Source organism: Perna viridis, chromosome 3, assembly GCF_037379345.1.
Source record: "Perna viridis isolate PV_CMFRI_1.1 ecotype Kerala chromosome 3, ASM3737934v1, whole genome shotgun sequence".
In the NCBI taxonomy this organism is placed as follows: domain Eukaryota; kingdom Metazoa; phylum Mollusca; class Bivalvia; order Mytilida; family Mytilidae; genus Perna; species Perna viridis.
The window spans coordinates 46166337-46188055 of record NC_142447.1 but is presented as its reverse complement, the minus strand read 5'-3'; the positions used below and the strand labels follow the sequence as shown (position 1 = coordinate 46188055).

At 33.3% G+C, this 21719-nt stretch overlaps 1 protein-coding gene across 3 annotated transcripts; it reads right to left on the bottom strand.

Annotated features, from left to right (window-relative positions):
- Positions 1 to 2933: 2933 nt before the first annotated feature.
- Positions 2934 to 19445, bottom strand: LOC148622497 (heterogeneous nuclear ribonucleoprotein K-like). 3 transcript variants are annotated; one of them, XM_088572496.1, is made up of 14 exons: positions 19289 to 19445; positions 13121 to 13229; positions 12576 to 12632; positions 11279 to 11322; positions 9721 to 9793; positions 9267 to 9380; positions 8642 to 8770; positions 7368 to 7543; positions 6561 to 6680; positions 6020 to 6276; positions 5585 to 5712; positions 4907 to 4963; positions 3891 to 4060; positions 2934 to 3312 (listed from the first exon to the last, which is right to left on the bottom strand). In XM_088572496.1, exons 2-14 carry the CDS (start codon positions 13214 to 13216, stop codon positions 3282 to 3284), a joined length of 1452 nt encoding a protein of 483 aa, XP_088428622.1. In that variant the 5' UTR covers positions 13217 to 13229; positions 19289 to 19445; the 3' UTR covers positions 2934 to 3281. The 3 variants fall into 3 exon arrangements, with proteins under 3 accessions (XP_088428622.1, XP_088428623.1, XP_088428624.1); XM_088572497.1 differs by having other exon boundaries at positions 3891 to 3936; XM_088572498.1 differs by lacking the exons at positions 11279 to 11322; positions 19289 to 19445 and having other exon boundaries at positions 13121 to 13205.
- Between the last annotated feature and the right edge of the window lie 2274 nt (positions 19446 to 21719).

The window sequence follows — 21719 nt, the reverse complement described above, 5'->3', positions numbered from 1 at the left end:
TATAGGAGGTAAAGCCACTCATTGCAAGGTACATCTCAATAAAATGCTTCATAGGGTACAGCTAGATACGACCCTGAACAGTTGTGCAAGTATAGACAAGTATAGACATTCAGACTTGATACAGCTTTGAATTTTGATTACATATTGGACACATGATAAGAATTTGACCTGAATCGAAGTGGTCACTTTTGAAATACAATTTCAGAGACCCATTTACTTCAGTTATATCCCCGACATAACGAAAATGCTTGCTTCAGGTCCCTAATTAAAAAAAAAATTGAAGTCTTAACCACCAAAATCAATCTTAGCCTTCCCTTATTGGCATGGCACATTGTAATACAATTTCAAAGAGATCCATTTACCAATATTCAAGTTGTTGTCTGGACATAAGGAAAACGCTTGTTTATGGCCTCTAATTTTTAAAATGTTCAAGTCTTAACTCCCAAAATAAAAACCAGTCTGACCATTGTGGAATAGAATATTTAGAACAATATCGAAGACATTTGTGTTTTTGTTTGTTTGTTTGTTGGGGTTTAACGTCCGAGCAGCAATATTTCAGCTATATTCAGACAATGAACATGAAATTGATGATAAAATGAACATGAAATGATGATGAAATGAAAAAGGGATGGGACACAAGGACAATGGGGTCGACAAATTTTGATTGCCACTGGAAATAGGGAGAGATGGGTAGGGTCGGGCAATTTAGCCTCCTGTGGCGGAGCCCTATGGTTCCTACTCCGGGAGAATACCACAGCAGGGTTCTTTAACGTGCGAGGAACGTGGCATCTTTCCCAACACGGTGCACCACTATGGTTTGCGGTCAGGTTTTCCGTATTATAGCCTGACAACCCAAGCATGTAACACGCCAGGGGTACCCCATTCCACCACCTGGGGCATACATCCCAGTTGCTCTGTGGGCAGAGCGCCCTAGCCTCCGGCTAGGTTTCTGAGCACTATTTAGTCGCCTTTTACGACAAGCTTAGCGCTGCTGCAGGCTTATTCTTTTAACACCCGGACCTACACGGGGCAAGGCATTTGTGTAATACATCAGAAACTCACACCCCTTTGAATCCGTTGAAATTAATGGAATCGTGTATTTTTTTGTGTCCTTGAGTTTTGTGGTGAAATTTATGGTGGACAGTGTGTTTTAAAAAAAAACCCCAAGGTTGTAATAGGTTAAGTTAAATAAATGTCTGGCAGCATTGATATGATACACGTTTGCATCATTATTTCAATATTTGACATTGGCTGGGTTAAGCCGTACTGTTCAGGGTTAGATGATTATGTATGTTGTGATAAAGTGTATTTGAATATGTATTGATGCATGTTTATTTCCCGGAATTTATGTTTGTGATAAACATGTTTTATTGGCTTCCGACTCATCAGCCCCGACGGTTGGAGCCGTAACCTCAGAATTTGACACCAACCTTCCTTTTGTAGTTCGAAACCTCATCATAAATTTTAGAAAGATCAAATCAAGTGCCTACAATGATGAAAGCGCCACACCATAGTTTGAGGTTGTATGAAACTATGTTTGAGAAAAACAATAAACCTGGTTGTGTATGGGAGCTTCGCCATCATTAAAAACCTTTTACACTCATCCGGTTTTCCTGTCATTTGCATAACTCCAATATGTTAAATTGTGTATACATTGATGTACAGTTTTCCAGACAGTGGAGGAATATGAAGGACAGATGACCAACTTTTTCCGCTTGAAGAGCTCTACAAAAGTTTCAAAGGGTCGAAGTAGTAGTTGGACGACTCAAGTTATTACCTTTGAAAAATGAAAAAATTACACTTTTCTTTGCAGTTGATAAAAACTATGATTGACAGTAGATATGAATTGAAAGCTCTGATCATTGGTGACAGTGTTCGTGCAAATCTACAAATGATACTCTACTATCATATATATTTGATTTTTTTTAGAAGTGTACAACAGACCAATATAAAGGCGATTCCGATATACAGGTTTTCTTCAGTTTAAAATGTGCTCATGTGTCCTTTTACGCCCTTCTTTAAATTATCATTAATGACAGCTGTGAAGCTTTACACCTAGCAAGTGCTCTTTGAACTAACCATTTTCAGATGATTGCTTTTTCGACACAAATGGAGGGGTTAAAACTGTCCTTAGAAAGAACCTGCCTGCTGGTCCCATGCACGGCATAATTGATATTCAAAACGGTAAGTGAATAAATTACCTCACTTTTTTCATGTAATTTGTTTTTTTCCCCAGTTGAAATACATATCATTTTTTGTTTTAAAACCACAGGAGTAAATAAATTGGCTCTTTAAATTTAGAGGAATATTTTTTATTCTTCTTTGTTTTCAGGACAATGAGCTACACACATTTTCAGATGTAGATAAAGTGCATTGTTTTTAGTTATACAATTATTATTTTGTAGGCTATGAAGTCAAAATGAAGTTATGCCTTTGGAATAATACCATTGGTTTTGGATGGACAAGAAAGAGGTCTCTATTTTCAAAGAAAACATGGGGATATTTTTACACTGCCCAAGAAGATAAATAATGACGATGATATTATAAATTCACATGTAAACAGACTAACAGATTTTATGTACAAGTATTTCCTGTAATTTTCTACTAAACATTTGATAAATGTCAATTTTTTGTTTTGATTTGGTCTTCACAACTTTTGCTTACACAGTAACAACTACTACAATGTATGTCCTGAATTACAAGAGGGCACCTGTAGCCAAAAACACTAGAAAACTCAACTAATACTCGACCCTCTTATTTACCACTGACAAAAGGTGACAAGAAATTTATACACAACACAGATTTAAACTTAAAACAAACACTAACAATGTAATCACAACCTGTTTTAATACACTGTAAAACTACTACAAACTAGACTTGCAGGTTAACCAATAACACAATTTAAGGGCACGAAATCGGAATAATAAAGCAAATCACAGTATATCATAAATATTTACTATATTATTCAACCATCTCATTTACAAATACAACAGACAAATTAAAATGTCCCATGATGTAGGTATATGAAATTATGCTAAAATGATACCAAAAAAAAAAAATAAATAAATAAAATTAAAATGCTGATTTCTTCAACAAGGAAGTAAATAAGTTTTGTTCTATTAGTTGTGTATAAAAAGGTGAAAAACTACTAATTAATGAATGACATGATCAAACTTAGTTAAGATGAAGTATGGGATCTAGTTTATTACATGGAACAATGACAACATGATTCATGACAATAGTAAAAAAAACATGGGGTCTATACAGAGTCATAAAGATTCTCAGTACTGTCCTCCTGTGAATTCCTTCACACTGAAACAAACAAAAAAAGTTACCATATACTTTTTCTTTAAGAATAAGTCTGCATCAAACTAACCACTGTATATATGTGTATGCACTGTATTAAAGTACCCATAAATTTGTGAAAATAGTTCATATACATGTATGTTTATCATCTTGTCTCTCTTACTTCATGTTTTAGATCAATCTATTCTTGTTTAGACAAGAAAAGTTCAATATATATAACAGCAAAGTTCGAAAGTCATAAAAGAAGCAGTAAAGGTTTCCTTTGAACTCCATAAGGTATAACTGTATACTTGATTTCAGAAGTGTTTGATCCTTCATTTTGAACTTTGATGTACAGAATTAGTGCTAAGCTCATATTGACACTTTTGAATACTCATTGAATACTGCAGAACATTTTTTGCAAGAGTACCAATTTTTATGATTTTTTTTATTAGGTCAAACCACTAAATAATATTCAAAACAAAATGTATAATTCCTACTTTGAAAAGACATCCATGAATGACATGACCTAATACATTTTTGACATACCATGAAAATTGATACCCATGCATTAAAGTTACTTTATGGTTTATGTTAAGACTCACCTCATCTGTAGTAGGTATTGGGCGTTCTGAATCTGTTCTGGCGAGCCTGTAATGGTGATTACACGATCATTGCTACCCATCAGGGGCTCATCTATCAGAATCTGGGCTTGTGACTGGCGACGAATTTCTTGGATTCGGGAGCCACCCTTCCCAATGATAGCTCCTACCAGCTGTGGAAATAGGTTGGACAGTAAAGATCAGTTGTGTTTATTAAGTAAATTCCCATAATAGTAAAAATGAAAAGAACTTCCCTCAAATTAAAGTTTGTAACAACTGAAATTGATTTAGAATATCCCCGCAAAACAAATATCTTAAAAGTCTTAAATATTTTTTTCTGAATTAATGAGATCCTACTACCCAATAAAGCAACATTTTTAAAAAAAAAAAAGTAAAATAATAAAACATTTTGACTACTTAAGGGAAAACTTTCTTGACCCTTCCCTTCTTCGAATGCCAACAACACCTCTCTACATATATCCCCAATGGAAATATCCAAAATAGTCACAGATAAGAGTAGGAAGGCCACAAAAATTTAACAAAAGGGGCAAAGCAGGACCAGTTCCCCAGGCTAATTGTGCTCAGCTGCACTGAACTTCTTAGTTAAGGTAGGTATATAAATGTAGGACTGGAGTTACCAAGGGTAAAGTCTTGTGCAATATCAAAATTTCAAATACAATTTCTTAAGATTTCAAATTTCATGCCATATGAATAATCCTATACTAAGATCAGGCGAAAAAAAAAAAAAAAAAAGTCCACTTTTTTTTCAGCTAACTAGTCTAATTTCCTTATTATTTTTCTCATTTTACATGTCACATCATGTCAATAAATATGTAGAACAACCTCCTGTTGTAAAAATGTTACGTATTATTCTTTTCCTTTAGTCAAAGCACTTAAATACAATCAAAATATATACTGTCAAGGAAGTTATTCCTAAGTTATCACCTATAATCAATTTTTAAATACAGGATTTACAGTATAAGCTATCAATTAGATACTATACATATACAAAAACTTACATCTTTTGGAATAGTTACTTGTGTTGACTCTGAACCAAACATTTGACCCATGTCTCCCTGCAATTCAATTTAATTGATAAGAAAAGAACTACATGTACATACAGATCAAGCAGATTTTTCCACTTCAAATAACAAGTACACTACTAACCTGTCATGTTATGTGCTTTTTAAGTAATTGGAAAGAAAAAACAAAAAAGCTGTGAAATAGAGACAAAATACTGTAAACATATTAATTTTTGCTGTGTACTAATTTTCATTATTTTCGTGATGGACCAAAAATCACAAAAAAATAGTACCTATGAATTAACTTTTAACACTATACAACACTAATCATTTGTTAAAACCACAAAAATGAATACCTGCCAATACATTCACTATACAGAATCAGCAACTGCGGATTAATACATTTACAGTATTATTTTCATGAAAGTAGGTGGCATAACAGGCACAAGTAAGGATTAAAAAATTTTCCACAATAAGCCGACTACATCAAGTTTAGCACGATGTTTCAGATTTATAACAAAAATTTTGTGTAGATTACTTATTTATTAGCGAATATATCTAGTATAACTTCATTATAAGAAATAAATTGATTTTAAAAGCAACTGTTGATTTTGAATGGTAAGATTAAACCTAAAATCACAAATAATCAGTTTTATTGATTGCAATATAACATACTGTGTTGTCCTGAGAAAAGTTCTGGTTCATTCCTCCACCACCACTTCCACCTCCTCCAAAACCTCCATCAAATCCTTCATTGTATCCTCCACCATAACTATCTCCGCCATAACTGTCTCCACCAAAACCTAAAAAATCAACAATGTAATGGTAAAAAATGGGAACAGAATTAACAAATATCACTTCTACATTATGATGAAATTAACAATAAAACTGGGATTTTAACTACATGCACTTGAAATATTTCATTATATTGACTAGCAGAAGGTACAAGATAGAGAGTTTATTATCAAAACCATTTTTGTTAAATGAGTAATGTTATTCAAAATCTTTTTTCAGTAAAGTAAATACAGCATGCAAGTGAGACTAATTTCGAAACTGTTATTATACTTATGGACCACGATTTTAGTTTCACTTTTGACTAACTCAACTTACCTCCACCTCCCATGTTTCCACCGCCCATTCCACCTCCTCCTCCTCCCATATTGCCACCCATGTTGCCCATTCCTCCACCCATGCCACCCATTCCACCTCCCATGTTACCCATTCCTCCACCCATGTTGCCCATCCCCCCACCTCCTCCTCCTCCCATATTGCCACCCATATTACCCATTCCTCCTCCCATATTGCCCATTCCACCTCCCATACCACCCATTCCCATGCCTCCTCCTCCACCACCTCTGTTGCCTCCTCTAAAATTGATAAAGAATATTTTAATCTAAAATTATATATTTTACAGTAGAATGAAGTTCAATCATAAGAAATTATACAGTTACTTTCTCAAAAAGAATAATTAGCATTGGTTTAATGCAATATTTTGTTTGCAATTCTATGCTGGTACCCAACAGTGTACATTGTAAACATTTTAAAAACAAATATCAATCCTTACTTTGAAACTTAAGGCAACATTTAAGACTGAACTAAAACAAGGATAAGTGTGATGAGATTTTATTCGGTAAAGGAAAATTATATGTACCTCATCATTCCACCGCCTCGGTTACCTCTGCCTCCTCCCATGCCACCACCCATACCTCCTCGACCTCCACCTCCTCTCATTCCACCACCACGACCCATGTCCATTCTACCCATTCCTCCTCTAAAAAAATAAAATTTAAATTAACATTTTGGTCAAATATACACACCAACGAGGTGGGTACATGTTAAATGTTAATTTGGTAGGAAATATTGGTATATTAACTGAATCTTAAGTTAGCTTACAATGTTGAATAAAGCATATAGGCAAAGATGTATCCTGAATGGTTGTTTAATAATGCATTGATTTAAAAGGTCTGTTAAACTCATCAGTCATTTCAGCCAGTTTTTTTTTATAAATAATTTGGCAATTTAATTAAGAATTGGCAATAATGAAAATCTAGTCTATTGAAAAATAACATAAATTTTCCAAGTGCATATCGTTTATTGCGCCAAGTGCAATAAACAAAATATGCACATGGAAAATTTATGTTATTTTTCAATAGACAAAATTTTTATCATAGCCAATTCTTATAAATCAATTTTAAAACATATTTTTATCTTTAAACACGAGAAAAGTAGCTCTGAATTTAACTGAATAAGGGTGTGTCAATATTTTGTATCCATTGAGATATAACAAAATTATTTTAACCTATCAGATTACAGTATTTATTTCAAATTATTTATAAATGTATAGAATTTTATCACTGGTCAAAAGTTCCAAAAATTGTTAACTCTTTATGATCTACTGAGGCAGCTAAATATTTATTCCCTTCAAGTACTTATATAAATTAAAAATGAGATTACATACCTTCCACCTCTCATTCCTCCCATTCCACCTCCCATACCACCACGTCCACCACCTCCTCCTCTGCCACCTTTTCCTCCTCTCATTCCTTCTGAGGCTGTGAATCCTCCATAGTCATTCACCATGAACTCATCCCAGTACATAGGATCATATGGCTGGTTTGGTCCTTTTGGAGGTGCCTTAATAAATTTGCAAAATTATTACAAAAAACACAACTTTTCACAGAAATTCAAGGTCGACCACACATTATTAGCACATTAAGATGACAAGATAGTTTAAATAAAATGCTTTGCATGGTGCAGCATGATATATATAAGTCACATCTGAATAATATTTGGTTAGTATAGACTAAAACTAAACCTTGTATACCACATCAGATTTGGATTGTGATTAAATGTTTGACACAGCACAAGTTGTTCACTAGACTGAAAGTGGTCAAGTAATTTTAACGCTTATCTTGACGAACTTATTCCCCCAAAAGCAAAAGAATATTCATTTTTGGCACGTTTTCACAGTAATTCTAAATAATGTTTTATAAAATATTTTTAAACCCCACATTTGCCTCTGATTCCTAAACAATATGAGCTAAAACCACCAAAATTTATCAGAACATTTCTTGTGGTATGGAACCTTGCGGTAAATTTCTATCCACCCACCTATACTCAATTTAACAGACAAAAACAAAAAATCAACCAACACTGTACACAAAAACACCATATCATATAGGCCTTAAAAACTCACAACACTGTTTATGGTTATATTCTAATCAAAAACAGTGATGGTAGGGAGGCATTTTCATTTCATTTTTTAGGCATATGCTTCACATTTACTTTAACCAAATCATTAGTCTCAGAGAAAAAAATTACAGTCCACTTCCCCTTGGTTCTTTATCTTATATTTATCAATTTTCAGCACTACAACATTGGTCTACATGGCCTGTGTCTTGCTGACCTTTTGTTTATTACAAGGTTGCCAATACGGTTTGATGGATGTGAAATTGCCTGGTTAACTCAAAAGACCAGAATGACTTAGCTGAAATATACTTCTGTTTTTAAACTGAAATTACTGATTTTAATTTTTTACTTTCAGTTTGCAGATAAAATATGTTAGGGTTGGTAGGAAAACCATAAACAGATACATATTTTCATATGCCTTTATACAATGCAAAGTTTTATGGTTGTAAACAAATCTGCATTTTCCTATCGAGACCCTAACATTTTCTGCTCTCCAGCCACTTCACTTTTTATCTACATTCATTTGTATAAAGTATTACATACTGATTTAAGAAGTTCATGGATAGTATCAATGCAGTCTACGACTGTTTTAGGCTTGCCACCAATGGCCACTATTCTCTCTGTTGATTCTGGACAACATTGGGAATATACTTTGATTTGTGCTCCAGTTTTCTATAAAAAATATTTATTATAAGTTTTAAAAGTGTAGACATGTTTTAAAGACATTTATTTGCAATCATTGATCCTTTATAATTTTCATGATTCCTGTCCTTTTTTTATTTCTAGTTTTTTGGTTAATGTTTTGTGAGGTTGTATGACATTGAAATCATTGATCCTTTAGAATTTTCATGATTCCTGTCCTTTTTTTTATTTCTAGTTTTTTGGTTAATGCTTTGTGAGGTTGTATGACATTGAAATCATTGATCCTTTAGAATTTTCATGATTCCTGTCCTTTGTTTATTTCTAGTTTTTTGGTTAATGCTTTGTGAGGTTGTATGACATTGAAATCATTGATCCTTTAGAATTTTCATTATTCCAATTGTAAATACCACACCTACTGGTGAGTAACTGAAAATTTGAATAGTATACTTCCACTTATTTGTTTTGAGTTGAATAATCTTGGCAAAATATCATTATATTTCAAATATAATTAACCCTCCAGTATTACCTCCCTGAGTTCTTTGATTTTGAATCCAGCTCTGCCAATGACGCAGCCAGCCTGGCTCTGATGCACCAACATACGCAGCTCACAATCGAAGTTGTCATCTTTGTAGTTTTTGTACTGTATAAATGAAATTTACATACACGTATTCAAATGTATAGAGAAACCTATACAAAACAGTTATATTAAAAACTTTTTAGAAGCAATGTGATCATCAAAATCAGGAAATTATTCTGAAGAGGAAAGAAAGTGACATAAGAATCATGCAGAAGATAAATTATGTAAGTTAAAAGGTCACTAATTCATATTTCCACACACTCTTACAATCTAGGCTTTCTTCGGCACTCTTGATCATAATTTGGTTATTCACTCTATCCAAGTCATCAAATTAATATGTTCTTCTAGAATGAATCACTGAATTGCTTGATTCTTATGTGGATGGATACCTAATTAAACTTACATCTTCTAGTTTGGGTATGATATCAAGTAAACAATCTAATGCTGTTGCCATCTCAGCTCCAACAGTCAACACACTGTCAAATAGATAATCATGGTGGTTTAATATAAATCAACAAAGCTGTTAGAAATCATACAGAAATTTACAAAAAAAAAAACAAAAAAAAATAAAAAAAAAACACAATAACACAATTAAAATTAACAAAAATTACTGCTTTTAGAGAAAAGGAAAAGCATTTTTATTATTTAAAAGAATTATTATACAAAAATTTCTAATTTCAAGTATTTACTTTTACAGATCTCAAAATCTAATTCATAAATTTACTTTCTGGGCAATTGTGACCGATAATAATTGACAGGAAAAATTGGATGAATATTCCTAGCTGTTGAAGTTAAATATAGCAAATATATGGTCTAGGGTGTGAGGGATTAGGATTTCACCTTTATCAAAATATGAAAATGCTAGTGAAAACTTTTTTAATCATAAAAAATGTGTAATAATTTAATCCCACCAGGCACACTTTAAATGCAACGCAGACATGATGCGACAGTAGAGAAGAGGCAAATGGAGACTTAAATGAAGCAGTGAGTTTTCCATTTTCATAAATTAGTGAAGCACAAAAAATCTCTATTACTGGACCACAACATTTAAGACCGCTAGTGAGGTTCTATACGTTAATAAAGCAGTTCACACCCATAGGAGATCAGTGCAGATAATAAATCAATGGTAAAGACCCTCATATGGTGATTTGTATCAGAATATATTTTTTTTTGACATCCACATAAGTAAGCATAAAAAGGTGACTTTACAGAAAATTGTACATAAAAGTAAAATGAGCCATCTTTATTTTTTAAATAAAACTTAAGATTGATAATTTTGCACTGATGTCGAAAGATTTTTTCAACATTAAGGTCAAATAAAAAATTAAGTACCCTACAATTTCCAATGATAAATTTGATTTTAAAATTCACACCATTTGAAAAAAAAAGCTTTAAATACAAATGTATTTCAAAGTCACTTAGAAAAAAAAAATATCAAGGTGCATTATACAGTTTCATTTTGTTTATTCTTTATCAGCCTTTCTACAGTGAAACCTTTCTAACATGATCTGAGAGGTAAAAGATAATATGATTCATTTCTCTTGTCAAAATTATTTTAGGTATGCAAAAAAACCCAGAAAACTTTCAAGCCTATTATATCACATGACACAGAAAATCTAGCACTGGGACCTTATGTAACGAAGTAGACACCAGTCAGAAATATTATTATTTTTTATATCTTTAACATCATAAATATAACAAGTTGATTAAATAATTACTTGAGTAAACTATTTACATAAAGTCAATAAGATGATTTAATGCAATGATCATAAAGTCCCAAGAAGAGAAAGAGATCTGCTATAAAGGTTTCAATGCATTCAAAGGAAGAAATTCTGGCACAATCACCATGAAATGGATCAAAATGAATAGTAAACGTAAGTGATGATGAAATGAGCTAGATATCCCCATTGCTAGGGTTATGAATGAAATAAAGTTGTCTTAATAACTATGGAGGTTCATACCGTTCGGGACTGGTACTATCTGGGACTGTCACACTGGCTTTGTACTGTAAGTTCCATGGACCAGGGTTGTAGTGGATATTCAAGGCCATTGACGATATTTTTCGGACAGGAATAGGATAATGGGCCAGGCCAGATATGTAGAAAAGGAGAAAACGGAACACATATTTTAAACATGGATCATAAACAGTCAAAAATTGACAATCAGTAAATGGAATTTTTTTAATTGTTCAATTAACGACAATGGCGCTTAATGGACTTGATATCTGCAGAATAGAAGAAGGCATAATACAATGATATATCAGTTATATTAGAGATGTTGAAATTTGTCAGACCAATAAGACCACTGGGAAGCAAAAGGAAAAATGATAGCTGTCCCTTGTCATAACCTGGACATGACCATTTGAAGGCAAAATTTTCACACGCTTTAATGAGTATGAGTGTTCTTTAACAAAAAAAAAAAAAACATAACAAAAAAAACCACAAAAAACATTTCGGTTTTTCACATGGTCATGGGACACTAGAATCATGGCAACTTTAGGATTTAAACTGGACCCAAGTATCCTAGATAATCTCAGGGAAACTTCATCAATGGTCTGACAATTAGGGACTGCTTTCAACATCTCTGGACATTTTACATGGACAATAGTTTAATAGTTTTAATTCCAATAATCAACTGGAATGACATATTTTTTAAAACTAAATATGCATGTCATTATAACAAAGCTAAGAGAACAAAATGTGTAAATATACATAACAAGCCCCACAATTATAATATTTATTAACCTGTAATAGTGATATTTTTACAACAGTTTTATGATCTCTTGATTACTGTAGTAATCTGGTTTTATCTGTAAGTCTGGTCTTTTTAGATTTTCTAAATATGACATTATAAAATCAAATTGCTAACAGGCTAGGTTCTGTGGAGGACAAGTCATCAAATTCTGTTATGGAGACAAAAATGTGACATAGGAGACTCCAAGACCCCAGTCATAGACCACTGTCACCAGGAGCCAGACCAAGGTCAAATGTCAACAAGGAATCAGTTCTAAGTCAGTCTAACTTAGATACATTATTTGACATAAATATACATGTATGTTTCACAGGACCACTTAGGGATTTTTAAATTTGTAACAAATTACTATGTTAAGCCTTTTAAATTTAGTTATAGTGAAACAGCATTTTCAAGAGTCACCCTGGTACTCATTCACTTTAAACGGCAAGTACCCAGTTAAGGTGACCTCTGCAAAAATGCAGAAGAGACCAACACCAACTTTTAAGTGACACTGGCTAAACTTACATCAGCTCTCAACCTCTTGATGTTACTACCACCTTTTCCAATAATAGCACCAGCATTCTGTAATAAAAACAAATTACTGTTCCTGAAGATGCTCTACAATCATATTTTAGCAAATCTTCGTAAAATCAAGTTTTGTGTAACTCAAAAGATTATCTATCAAGTGTTTTTGTGCTAGTAAGAGGTTCACCTAAGGATTGCTGATTCACATTTTCTTAATCGAAAACCAAACAAATTCAAAATCAAAGATCCTTACATGATTTATGACTTATCAGGGGTTTTATTAATTTTTTCCAACATGTTAAATGATTCATACAAAATATCTACGGTTCACAAATAAGGTATAAAAAAATACTTTTAAGTTGAATGATTATTACAAAACTGACTAATCAGATGTCAAAAGTTAATTTACACTATCACCAAATCCCTTCATTAATAAATAAATAAATGGCTCAGTAAGATTTATAAGAAAAATTGTTGTGAAGCCTCACTACAAAATTAGTCTGCCTATATACATATTTAGAAAGGTGTGTCAAGATGTGCCTTACTTTGCTGGCCAACAGAAAACGAAGTTCAACCTTTCCATCACCTCTGCCTCTCTTTTGGCCTTGGTCCTCATAATCATCATCATGTCCTCTCTTCATTGTTGCTTGCTTTCTTATTTCATTAAAGAAAAAAAAACCTAATTAGTTGCTCAAACAGGACCAAATGTAAACTTCAAAAGAATGTTTTTCCTCAATATACAGAAAAAATAAGAGACAAAATCAAAATTATCATGTGTCTTCGGCTATTTCTATTTTTTTTTTTTAAATCGTGATACATGTTATCAAAACCTGGCAATTACCTTTTGAATTCTTAACAGTTTTATATGCTGTTAAAAACCAAATTTTATTTACAGTACTGTGACACATTTTTAAGTCTCACTGTGACCCTGACCTCTGAAGCTCAGACCTTGAAAATCAATACTACATTTTGATTAGTACTACAGATTAACCATTTTTTTTTTATCAAATTCTATTGAAAGATGTTGATTCTAGAGTGTTAAAAATTTGCCACTTTGTATACATGCATCAAATTGTTGGGAGTAAATTTTGAACTGCTGGGAAGGGTTTCCAACTTATAAGACCAGATCTAGCTTATTAATTAAACTTTTCAGCTTGAAGATGTCAGAAGCCTGATAATGGACATGAAAGTGACACCAATGTTAAACAGCCACACTGGCGCTATTTACCCCAATTGTAAACATCAGTTATAAAGACTGTCTTCATTTTCTACCTTTTACAGCTAATAAATTATGATGAAGTAATAAAAAAATTACTGTTTAGTCTTTATTTTGCCATATTGCTTGCCTTATATGATTTTATTTGTATTTCCCACTCATACATTGTGTATTGATTTTTACCTGTGCACTCTCATATACACTGTAGCTAAACACCCTAAGGTCTAATAAAAACATAACCCAGTAACATACCGTAATTCACAACAACAGCAATCAATATTCAGTGATGTCATTAAGTTTTGAAGTATAAGGAGATTTGGTTAAAGTAAAGGAGAGGGGGGTCTGCCACCCCCCCCAAGAAAATTTTAAATTGGAGATGTAAAATCCTGCATTCTGGTGCATTTTGAGGGGTTTTATTTTTTGTTTCTCAATCAATAGATATTTATACATGTATTTAAGCAAATATCACACTTTAACAGTATTTTATGTGTCTGACAAATTTAATTCAAGATAAAAGAACTTTGACTGAATTCAGAGAGTTCGGTACTCCAAACACTGAGTTTCGTGCTCTTGCAGGCTTAAAATCCTTCTTTTTTGGTACTTTAAGCCAAATTCAAGTAGTTTGGTCCTTAAGGATGAAGGGGAAACACTGACCCCTTCAATGTTCATCTTGAAGGACTTGACCAAATTACATTTATTTGCAAAGGTCAAGTACTGAAGAAATGGCCCTGCCCAAAATTTTTTAATTCAACATTGTGAAAAATATGTAATCTAGTCAACTTTTGTCCTTCTCTGACTTATACTTGTTTATCTCTGTCAAACTCTTATTAATACTTCAATCTAACTTGAATTAATTAAAATCAGACCCTAGATTTGTCCACTTCCTTAAGGAGTCTTTTTTTCCATTATACTGACTTTTAATTCATAATCAAAGGTGGCTTGGGGTACGAGGAACAAACATACAGGAAACCTATGGCCCCAACAAAGTTGATGGGGCATACAAATAGTCTCGCTTATACATTTTTGAGACTTGCACGTTAATCAAAACAAAGTCCTTGTACCAGGAAATGTTGATAATTTTCAGGTTTTAATGTTTTAACAGTGAGTCAGTGACTTACTTAAATTAGTGCGGAAAGACTACAAATTGCTTGGAGCTGGGTGTGATGAAGTATGGCAAAATCTTTTCTTTTTTTGTTAATGTTAATTTCTATTTTGGTTTTATTTTTATTTTACTAAGTATTGGCCCTTGGGTCCATGCAGTTGCAGCGAAATTTATTGAAAATATAAACCATAACCAAAGAACCTCAATCAAGGATCTAAGATGTCTTTTTTTATCAATTATTAATTTTTCTTTGGTCTGAAGTAAAACTAAGTAGTCTACAGGCACTGAACTCAGTATCGACGTCACTGTAAATGGTTTGCTAAATAAACCTGCTTCAAAAACACCTTTTATTTTTATTTATTAACGCAAACCAGAAGTTTATCTCCAACAGGTTCATTCTTCTGAAATGTCGCAAGCTGGAAAACATTAACAAAATAATAAAACGAAACACTTTGCAACTCAATATAAAAGTAAAATAAAACCAAAAAAAATTTTTTTAAATAAAAAAAAATAAAATAATAAATAATATTTTCAAAAACAAAATTTAAGTTAGGAAGCAATATCACATTAACAATAAAGAGACTATTCGTACACATGAACAAACAATGTTGATTTTTTTATTGTAGGTATCCTAATAAAACATTTTTTTGCTGAGTGGTTGATATTTTTTTTATCAAATGTCTTCACAAAACTTATTATGAAAACAAGGGTCCAAACTGACAAGACATTTCACCCAGAAAGTGGGTGCTAACTGGTGCCAAAAGTGGTCACCATTCATGATTTTCTTGTATATCAAATTTCTAAATTTTACAGCATAGAATGGCCTACAATGGAAGTGGGAGTGTGACCATGCCTCACTCAAAAAAATTTCAAAAAAAAAAATAATCAGTGAGATAAACATTTCGTTGATTTTGATGCAAAAATTCCCATGAATCCCTTAAAAATCTGGAAAAAGCCAATCCCGCCACTTTAATTATGAATCCCGGTAAATATGAAGCAAGACCCAGTCCAGATGCTCATCGGCATGTGTCCCTCCTCTCCGGCCTACTGACTTCAAAGTCGATTAAATCCGCAATTTGAACTACACTCATAACAGTAGTTGCATAATAAGTAAATTACCATCATCAATCCTTCTTGACTTATTGAAAAGCTGTTTATAGATTGTTGGTTCAATTCTGGAGTTGACCTTTTTCGTTCAGCCATGCTTCTCGACAGGAAATCGAATAAGATTCTTAATTTAAATGTATGAATTTGATTGGCCGATCAAAATAAATTTGTCTATATTTAGATATAGGGAAAATCCGTGAATGTATTGTTATCAAGTTTGCTTCACGTTCTATGCATTTTATTGAATAAAAACCGGATGAATTGAATACTACAAATTCTTCTGTTGTATTTTTTTTTTAGATTTCACTTACTTTTTACTGGCTAGTAGCCTGCGATACTCGCTGGTTGACGGTTTTTAATAACATCACTGATATTTTAGTAATTTATGACAATTTGTTTTATGATTCCCACCCCCCGTTATTCAACAGATATATTCTCTAAACTTACTGAAATTATCTTGAAAAATGAGTAGCAAGAGTATCGTAAATTTTCTGTTTTATTCTATGTTGTTCCTAGATTTATTATTTTAATTTGGGTTATTGGTTGTACCAAAATTAGAATGAATGAAAAAATTGCCATATTAAACAATTCACATGGCTTGAATTTAATTACTTACTAGTAACTACTATAAAAACAACTCTGGCTTGTAATTATTTATTTCAACATTTACTTAAGTTATCAAAACAAAAAGGATTACTCATTGTAATTAAGGAATGTTAGTGATGCATCTGTCAGAAATCTGACCTACTTATAAGAGGGTCAAAGCTAGAATCTGGAATTTGGACTGAAAAAGAGAGGTCAGACTTACCAGATATACTTACATGCTAGTAAATACAGCAATTATTGTAGAAAAGTGACAAACCTCTGACCAAGTCACTTCATTAGGATTCTTTTGGGCATGTTATTTTTTATGTGCAATACAGAAATCCCTTGACATTTATATTGTCAATTTCAGAGCGCATTGACTTCCTTCCCAATCTACATGTAGCTTTGAAGGCAGTTTGTTAAAATTAATTTAATTTTGAGTCAATATTGACAGTAAAAATTAAGCATTTTAACCCAGTAATGAACTCTCATTTTGTTCTTTATGAAAATGGGTTCACCAAGAAGTTGCAATATCAGTGCTCCAGCTAGAAATTGAAAAGGGCAGTGCACCAGAAGAGGAAAGGACTCCTTCTCAAGTTTGAGAAAAACATTTTTGCAAGGTAGTTTTTACTGTTGGTTGCCTGTTTCCACATTTTGTATTTGAGGGTTTTATTATGTTTTATCTTACAAAGCATTAGTCATACTTGTAGGTAGTTAAGATAAAATAGTATGAAAACCTTTTACAGGTACATGAAGTCAAGACATTATAAATGATAGCATCCATTCCCTTACATAAGGTAGTGTTTTAGGAAATGTAACAAATTATCAAGACAGCTGCTACCAAATTTCTCAAATCATTACTAATTTAAAGAAATATTATTTCCCAGAACTATTGCAAATGCAACTTTCGGCAAATAAACTGTACTGTTGAAAATACAGAAAAATAAAAAATTATAAGGGAGATAACTGACAATTAGATTAACTTTTTATTTGTTATCAAATGTAGTTAAAAAAAATTAGACCTTTTGAATTGACAGATTTTGTCTAACTAATTGTAAAATAGAAATTAATCAATGGCTGTCCATAAAATTTTCATAGATCCTATCATTGGGATCATTTTCTACTTGTTAATCATCATCAGATAACCCTGATCAGCTGATTGCTTCTCGGTGATTAACCATTGGTCATAAAAACATTCCCTTACACTCTACGCATTGATGTACTCCCAAACAGTTAGAGTGGGAAAATGCTCTTGGACCCATGTGGGGTCTGGGAGTAGGCCAGAGCACCAGCAGAGCAGCCTTACCGCTAGTGGGAATATTCTGATTGAGTTCTTCAGTCAGGTATCCTGAAGGCTGGGCTCCGCTACCTTCAACTACTAACAGACTATACTAACACAATCCCTGTAAGGGACGGTCATACAAGATCCATAAGTACAGTCAAGACCGCAAAAACCACCAATAGGAATACGAACAGCAATTAACACCTTTTGTCAGATTTGTGGTTAAAAAGCTGTGTAGAGCACAGCATAATACAACATCAGCCAGTTCACTTGAGGCAAGTGTGGACACAAAATTAGTTTTTGACGCACTGAACATAGGGACTTATAGTTCATTATTGACATAATAACTCATCTGACACAATAATGCACAGTACTTTGAAATTCAATTAAGTATAAAGGTGCATTCATGGATCACTTTGTACCTCATTATTTCTTATAACAACAGTAAATGATACGGTTAATTTGGTAAGCATACTTCTTAAAGCACTTGTATTTAGGCTGGTATTTTCATATGAATCCCCATAAAAAAAGTTTCAAAATCGCCCCCCCTAAAAAACAAGTTAATTTGATAGGCATGGTCCCCTTTGGCCGCTTGTAGCTCGAAAACTGTAAGACATATCTGAAATCTGATTGAAAAATTCAGGCAGGGATTTTCAAGAGCATTGTTCTAAAAAAATTACTAAAATCAGACCAGAAATAAACAAGCTATAGTTACAGAATCTGAGCAAAAAATCTTAAAGTTCCTGGTTTATTTGACTTTTGTAGTCCCTTATTCTTACTTGGCTCATGTCACCAACTCAAAAATCAATCCCAGTCTTCCTTTAGTCGTATGGCAACTTCTTAAACGATTTTAAAAAGATTTCACTAATAGTCTTGTTACATGTATGTATTGTCTGGAAAACAGGAAAATGCATGTTTAACTGGGACAGACTCTAACTTTCAGGTCATGACTATTTAATTGGGTCCGTACTGGGAAGGGAAAAACAGTATTTCATTTTTGCCAAATACGTCATGCATTTATCTGTTCTCAATAGCAATGTACATAGGCAATACAAGATAAAATGCAAAATCGCATGTCATCTCTTGAAGACTCTTCACACAGAATTAACCTACACGGCTACAGTACTGAACACTTCCTGGCTTCTATCAGGCTTAGATTTCCTTATGTTGCATATAAAGTATTTATATTACCAATAATGACAAGTAATACTAGCCTCATCTTGCTGCTTTTATAATTAATGACGAATTCCAAATGTAATTTTTAACACATTAACAAGGAAGGAAAATGACTAAGAAAGCCCCAGAGAAGGTGGTGCGTACTTGTCTATAGAAACGAATGCAATGACCGTATTAGCTTGTTCTTTTTCTTCATTATGGATTACTATGACCAAATATTGGAAGTAACGCATTTCAGTACTTACCAGTTGTTTAAAAAAAGAAAATAAAGCTGTTAAGTTCAGAAGCCCACGCTAACAAGATGGCGAACGGAGTGCGAGAAAGGTCTACTTCCGGTATGCGTTTCGGTACCTGTAATCCAGAAACGATAATGTAACGAGTTGAAACGAAACGACAGAAACATAATTGAGAAGATGATACAATATTTAGCTAAACCGATAAAAAATGTCAGATAATAGTTAAAAACAATGAGTAAATATTTAAATCAAACCATATCAGTCTATATGTTCCAACCGGATTAACAACAAATATATCTACCATACTAGAACCTAAATCATATAGCTGCAGTGGTGTAACTGTTTGCTTCTTGACATCATGTATCGGAGCAGAGACTTTACACTAACAATAAGTAATATGAGGGAAGCATTCGCCTTAAGAGAGAGCGAAGCATTTAGTAGGTTCTCTTTTATATAAAATGGATTAAGAAGATATTCCGCTCAAATATTTGTAATTTTATCGGTAAAACAGTTTCGGGTTCCTGCCATCACCATTCAAATACAGTACCTTTTAGTTGGTAACTTTACTTGTTTTATTAACTTGAGTGTTGATGTTGTGTTTGGATGACGAATTTCTATACATGTAAGAGCGAGCGGCGTTAACATTACAAAGGGACACATTTCATTTCCTTAGAAATCTTCAAGTCCATTCTTGACACAGAGTCAGTTTTTTGCATAATTTTTTTGCTATATATACAGTCGTCAAGAATCGATGCAAGCCGGTTGCAAATTGTCGCTCCCTCCGCGATATTCGAACCCCTTCTCACCCCGACATCTATGGCAACACCGTCTACACGAAGTCCAACACACTGGACTACTCGGCCAACTAATTTATATAAAAATATAACTTTCGTTAACCGAGTAATACTTCCTCGCAAGTAATTACGTCTGATGGCATCAGTCGGGTAAGACAGTAAAGGATCTACAACGGTATACAAACAGCATGTGTATACAAATACAGCTACGCCAAGTATATAATACATATAAGTAATTTAATGGGATGTGGCAACTCTAACCATCTTACTTGCTTGTGCATCACAAGTATCGATGTACATATACGTTATATCAAGTTCCAGATCAAATGTTCTGATGTTTATACATATATAATTAGTATTCTTCAATGTTTTATTGTGATTATTAACATCTCAATTTAATTTCTAAAATTTTAGTTTCGAATAATTTCCCACCATTTTTGCATGGTTTACTTTATCTACACCTTGACACTTTGTTGAATTGAATGATGTTCGGCGAAAGTGTAATTATTTTTTTGGATCGATTATTGTTTTAAAACGTGCATGCAATGGCGGTTTTAGGTCGAAACTTTAATTTCTCGCTAATTTTACCACAAAAGATATCTATATTCCACTCACTCCAGAAGAATATTTTAAAAAAACCTACAAAAAATTTTCGCCTCGCCCCCCCCCCCCAATCTAAAATCCTGGATCCGTCCCTTGGTGGGTGATCGAACTCACGATCCCACACGCTCAAGGCGAGCACGCTATCCTGAGACCGAAGAGGCAGTGCTTTTGACCCATGTTGGAGAACAGCATTAATGTTGCTGGAATAAAACCTGATTATACTTACTAATTCCAGGTGCATGCCTTTGGCGGATCAGGACATGTTTACCCTTCCGTAGCACACGATGTCACTCCCAATTTTTCTATGTGATTTCATATTGCTAGTGCCTTATTTTTGGTGATATGTCTTGTTTTACTCGTCTTCAATTCTTACATGTAATCTATTTTTATGGTTCGATGTATTGTGTTATGTAGATCGTCTTCGTTTCCCGTTTCCACCTTCAGGCCATGTTATTGGATTTAAAGCATTTGCATTGTACATGTCCCATTGTTGACGCTTCGATCGGTATCCTAATCAATGTGTAAAATCACTCAGGGGGTGATCCACGCGTGTCAAAAGCCCAGCCTGCAAATTTACTTTTCATTTCTACTCAAGAAACAGTACCAGCCATAGTTTTTCAATCGGTTGGTGCATTGTGTAACATCTACTTTAAATGGTAAATGCTTAAAATACTTAAAAACTGACAATTTTACCAATAATCTCGCAGGTAGTGTTACGGATGCATTGTGTATGTGTTGTTTTGTCTTTACGGTGACTTGATCCGTAAAAATTGGGAACTAGCTTTCGATATAAAGTCATGTGGTAGATTACCATATGGGTAATATTTCAAATAATTGAAATAAGTTTACATCTTCAGTATTCATTAGATTAAATCCAAAATCCAAAAACAATTTTTACCGAACTAACCTAGCTCTCATAGACCCTTTTGTTCTAACGGTGTGGTAGTCAATGGACATGCTTAAAGCATGCTCAATATACACTTCCGCGAGGAAAATTCTTTTGTTCTACCCAAGCCCTACCTCGCGGAAGTGTATATTGAGCA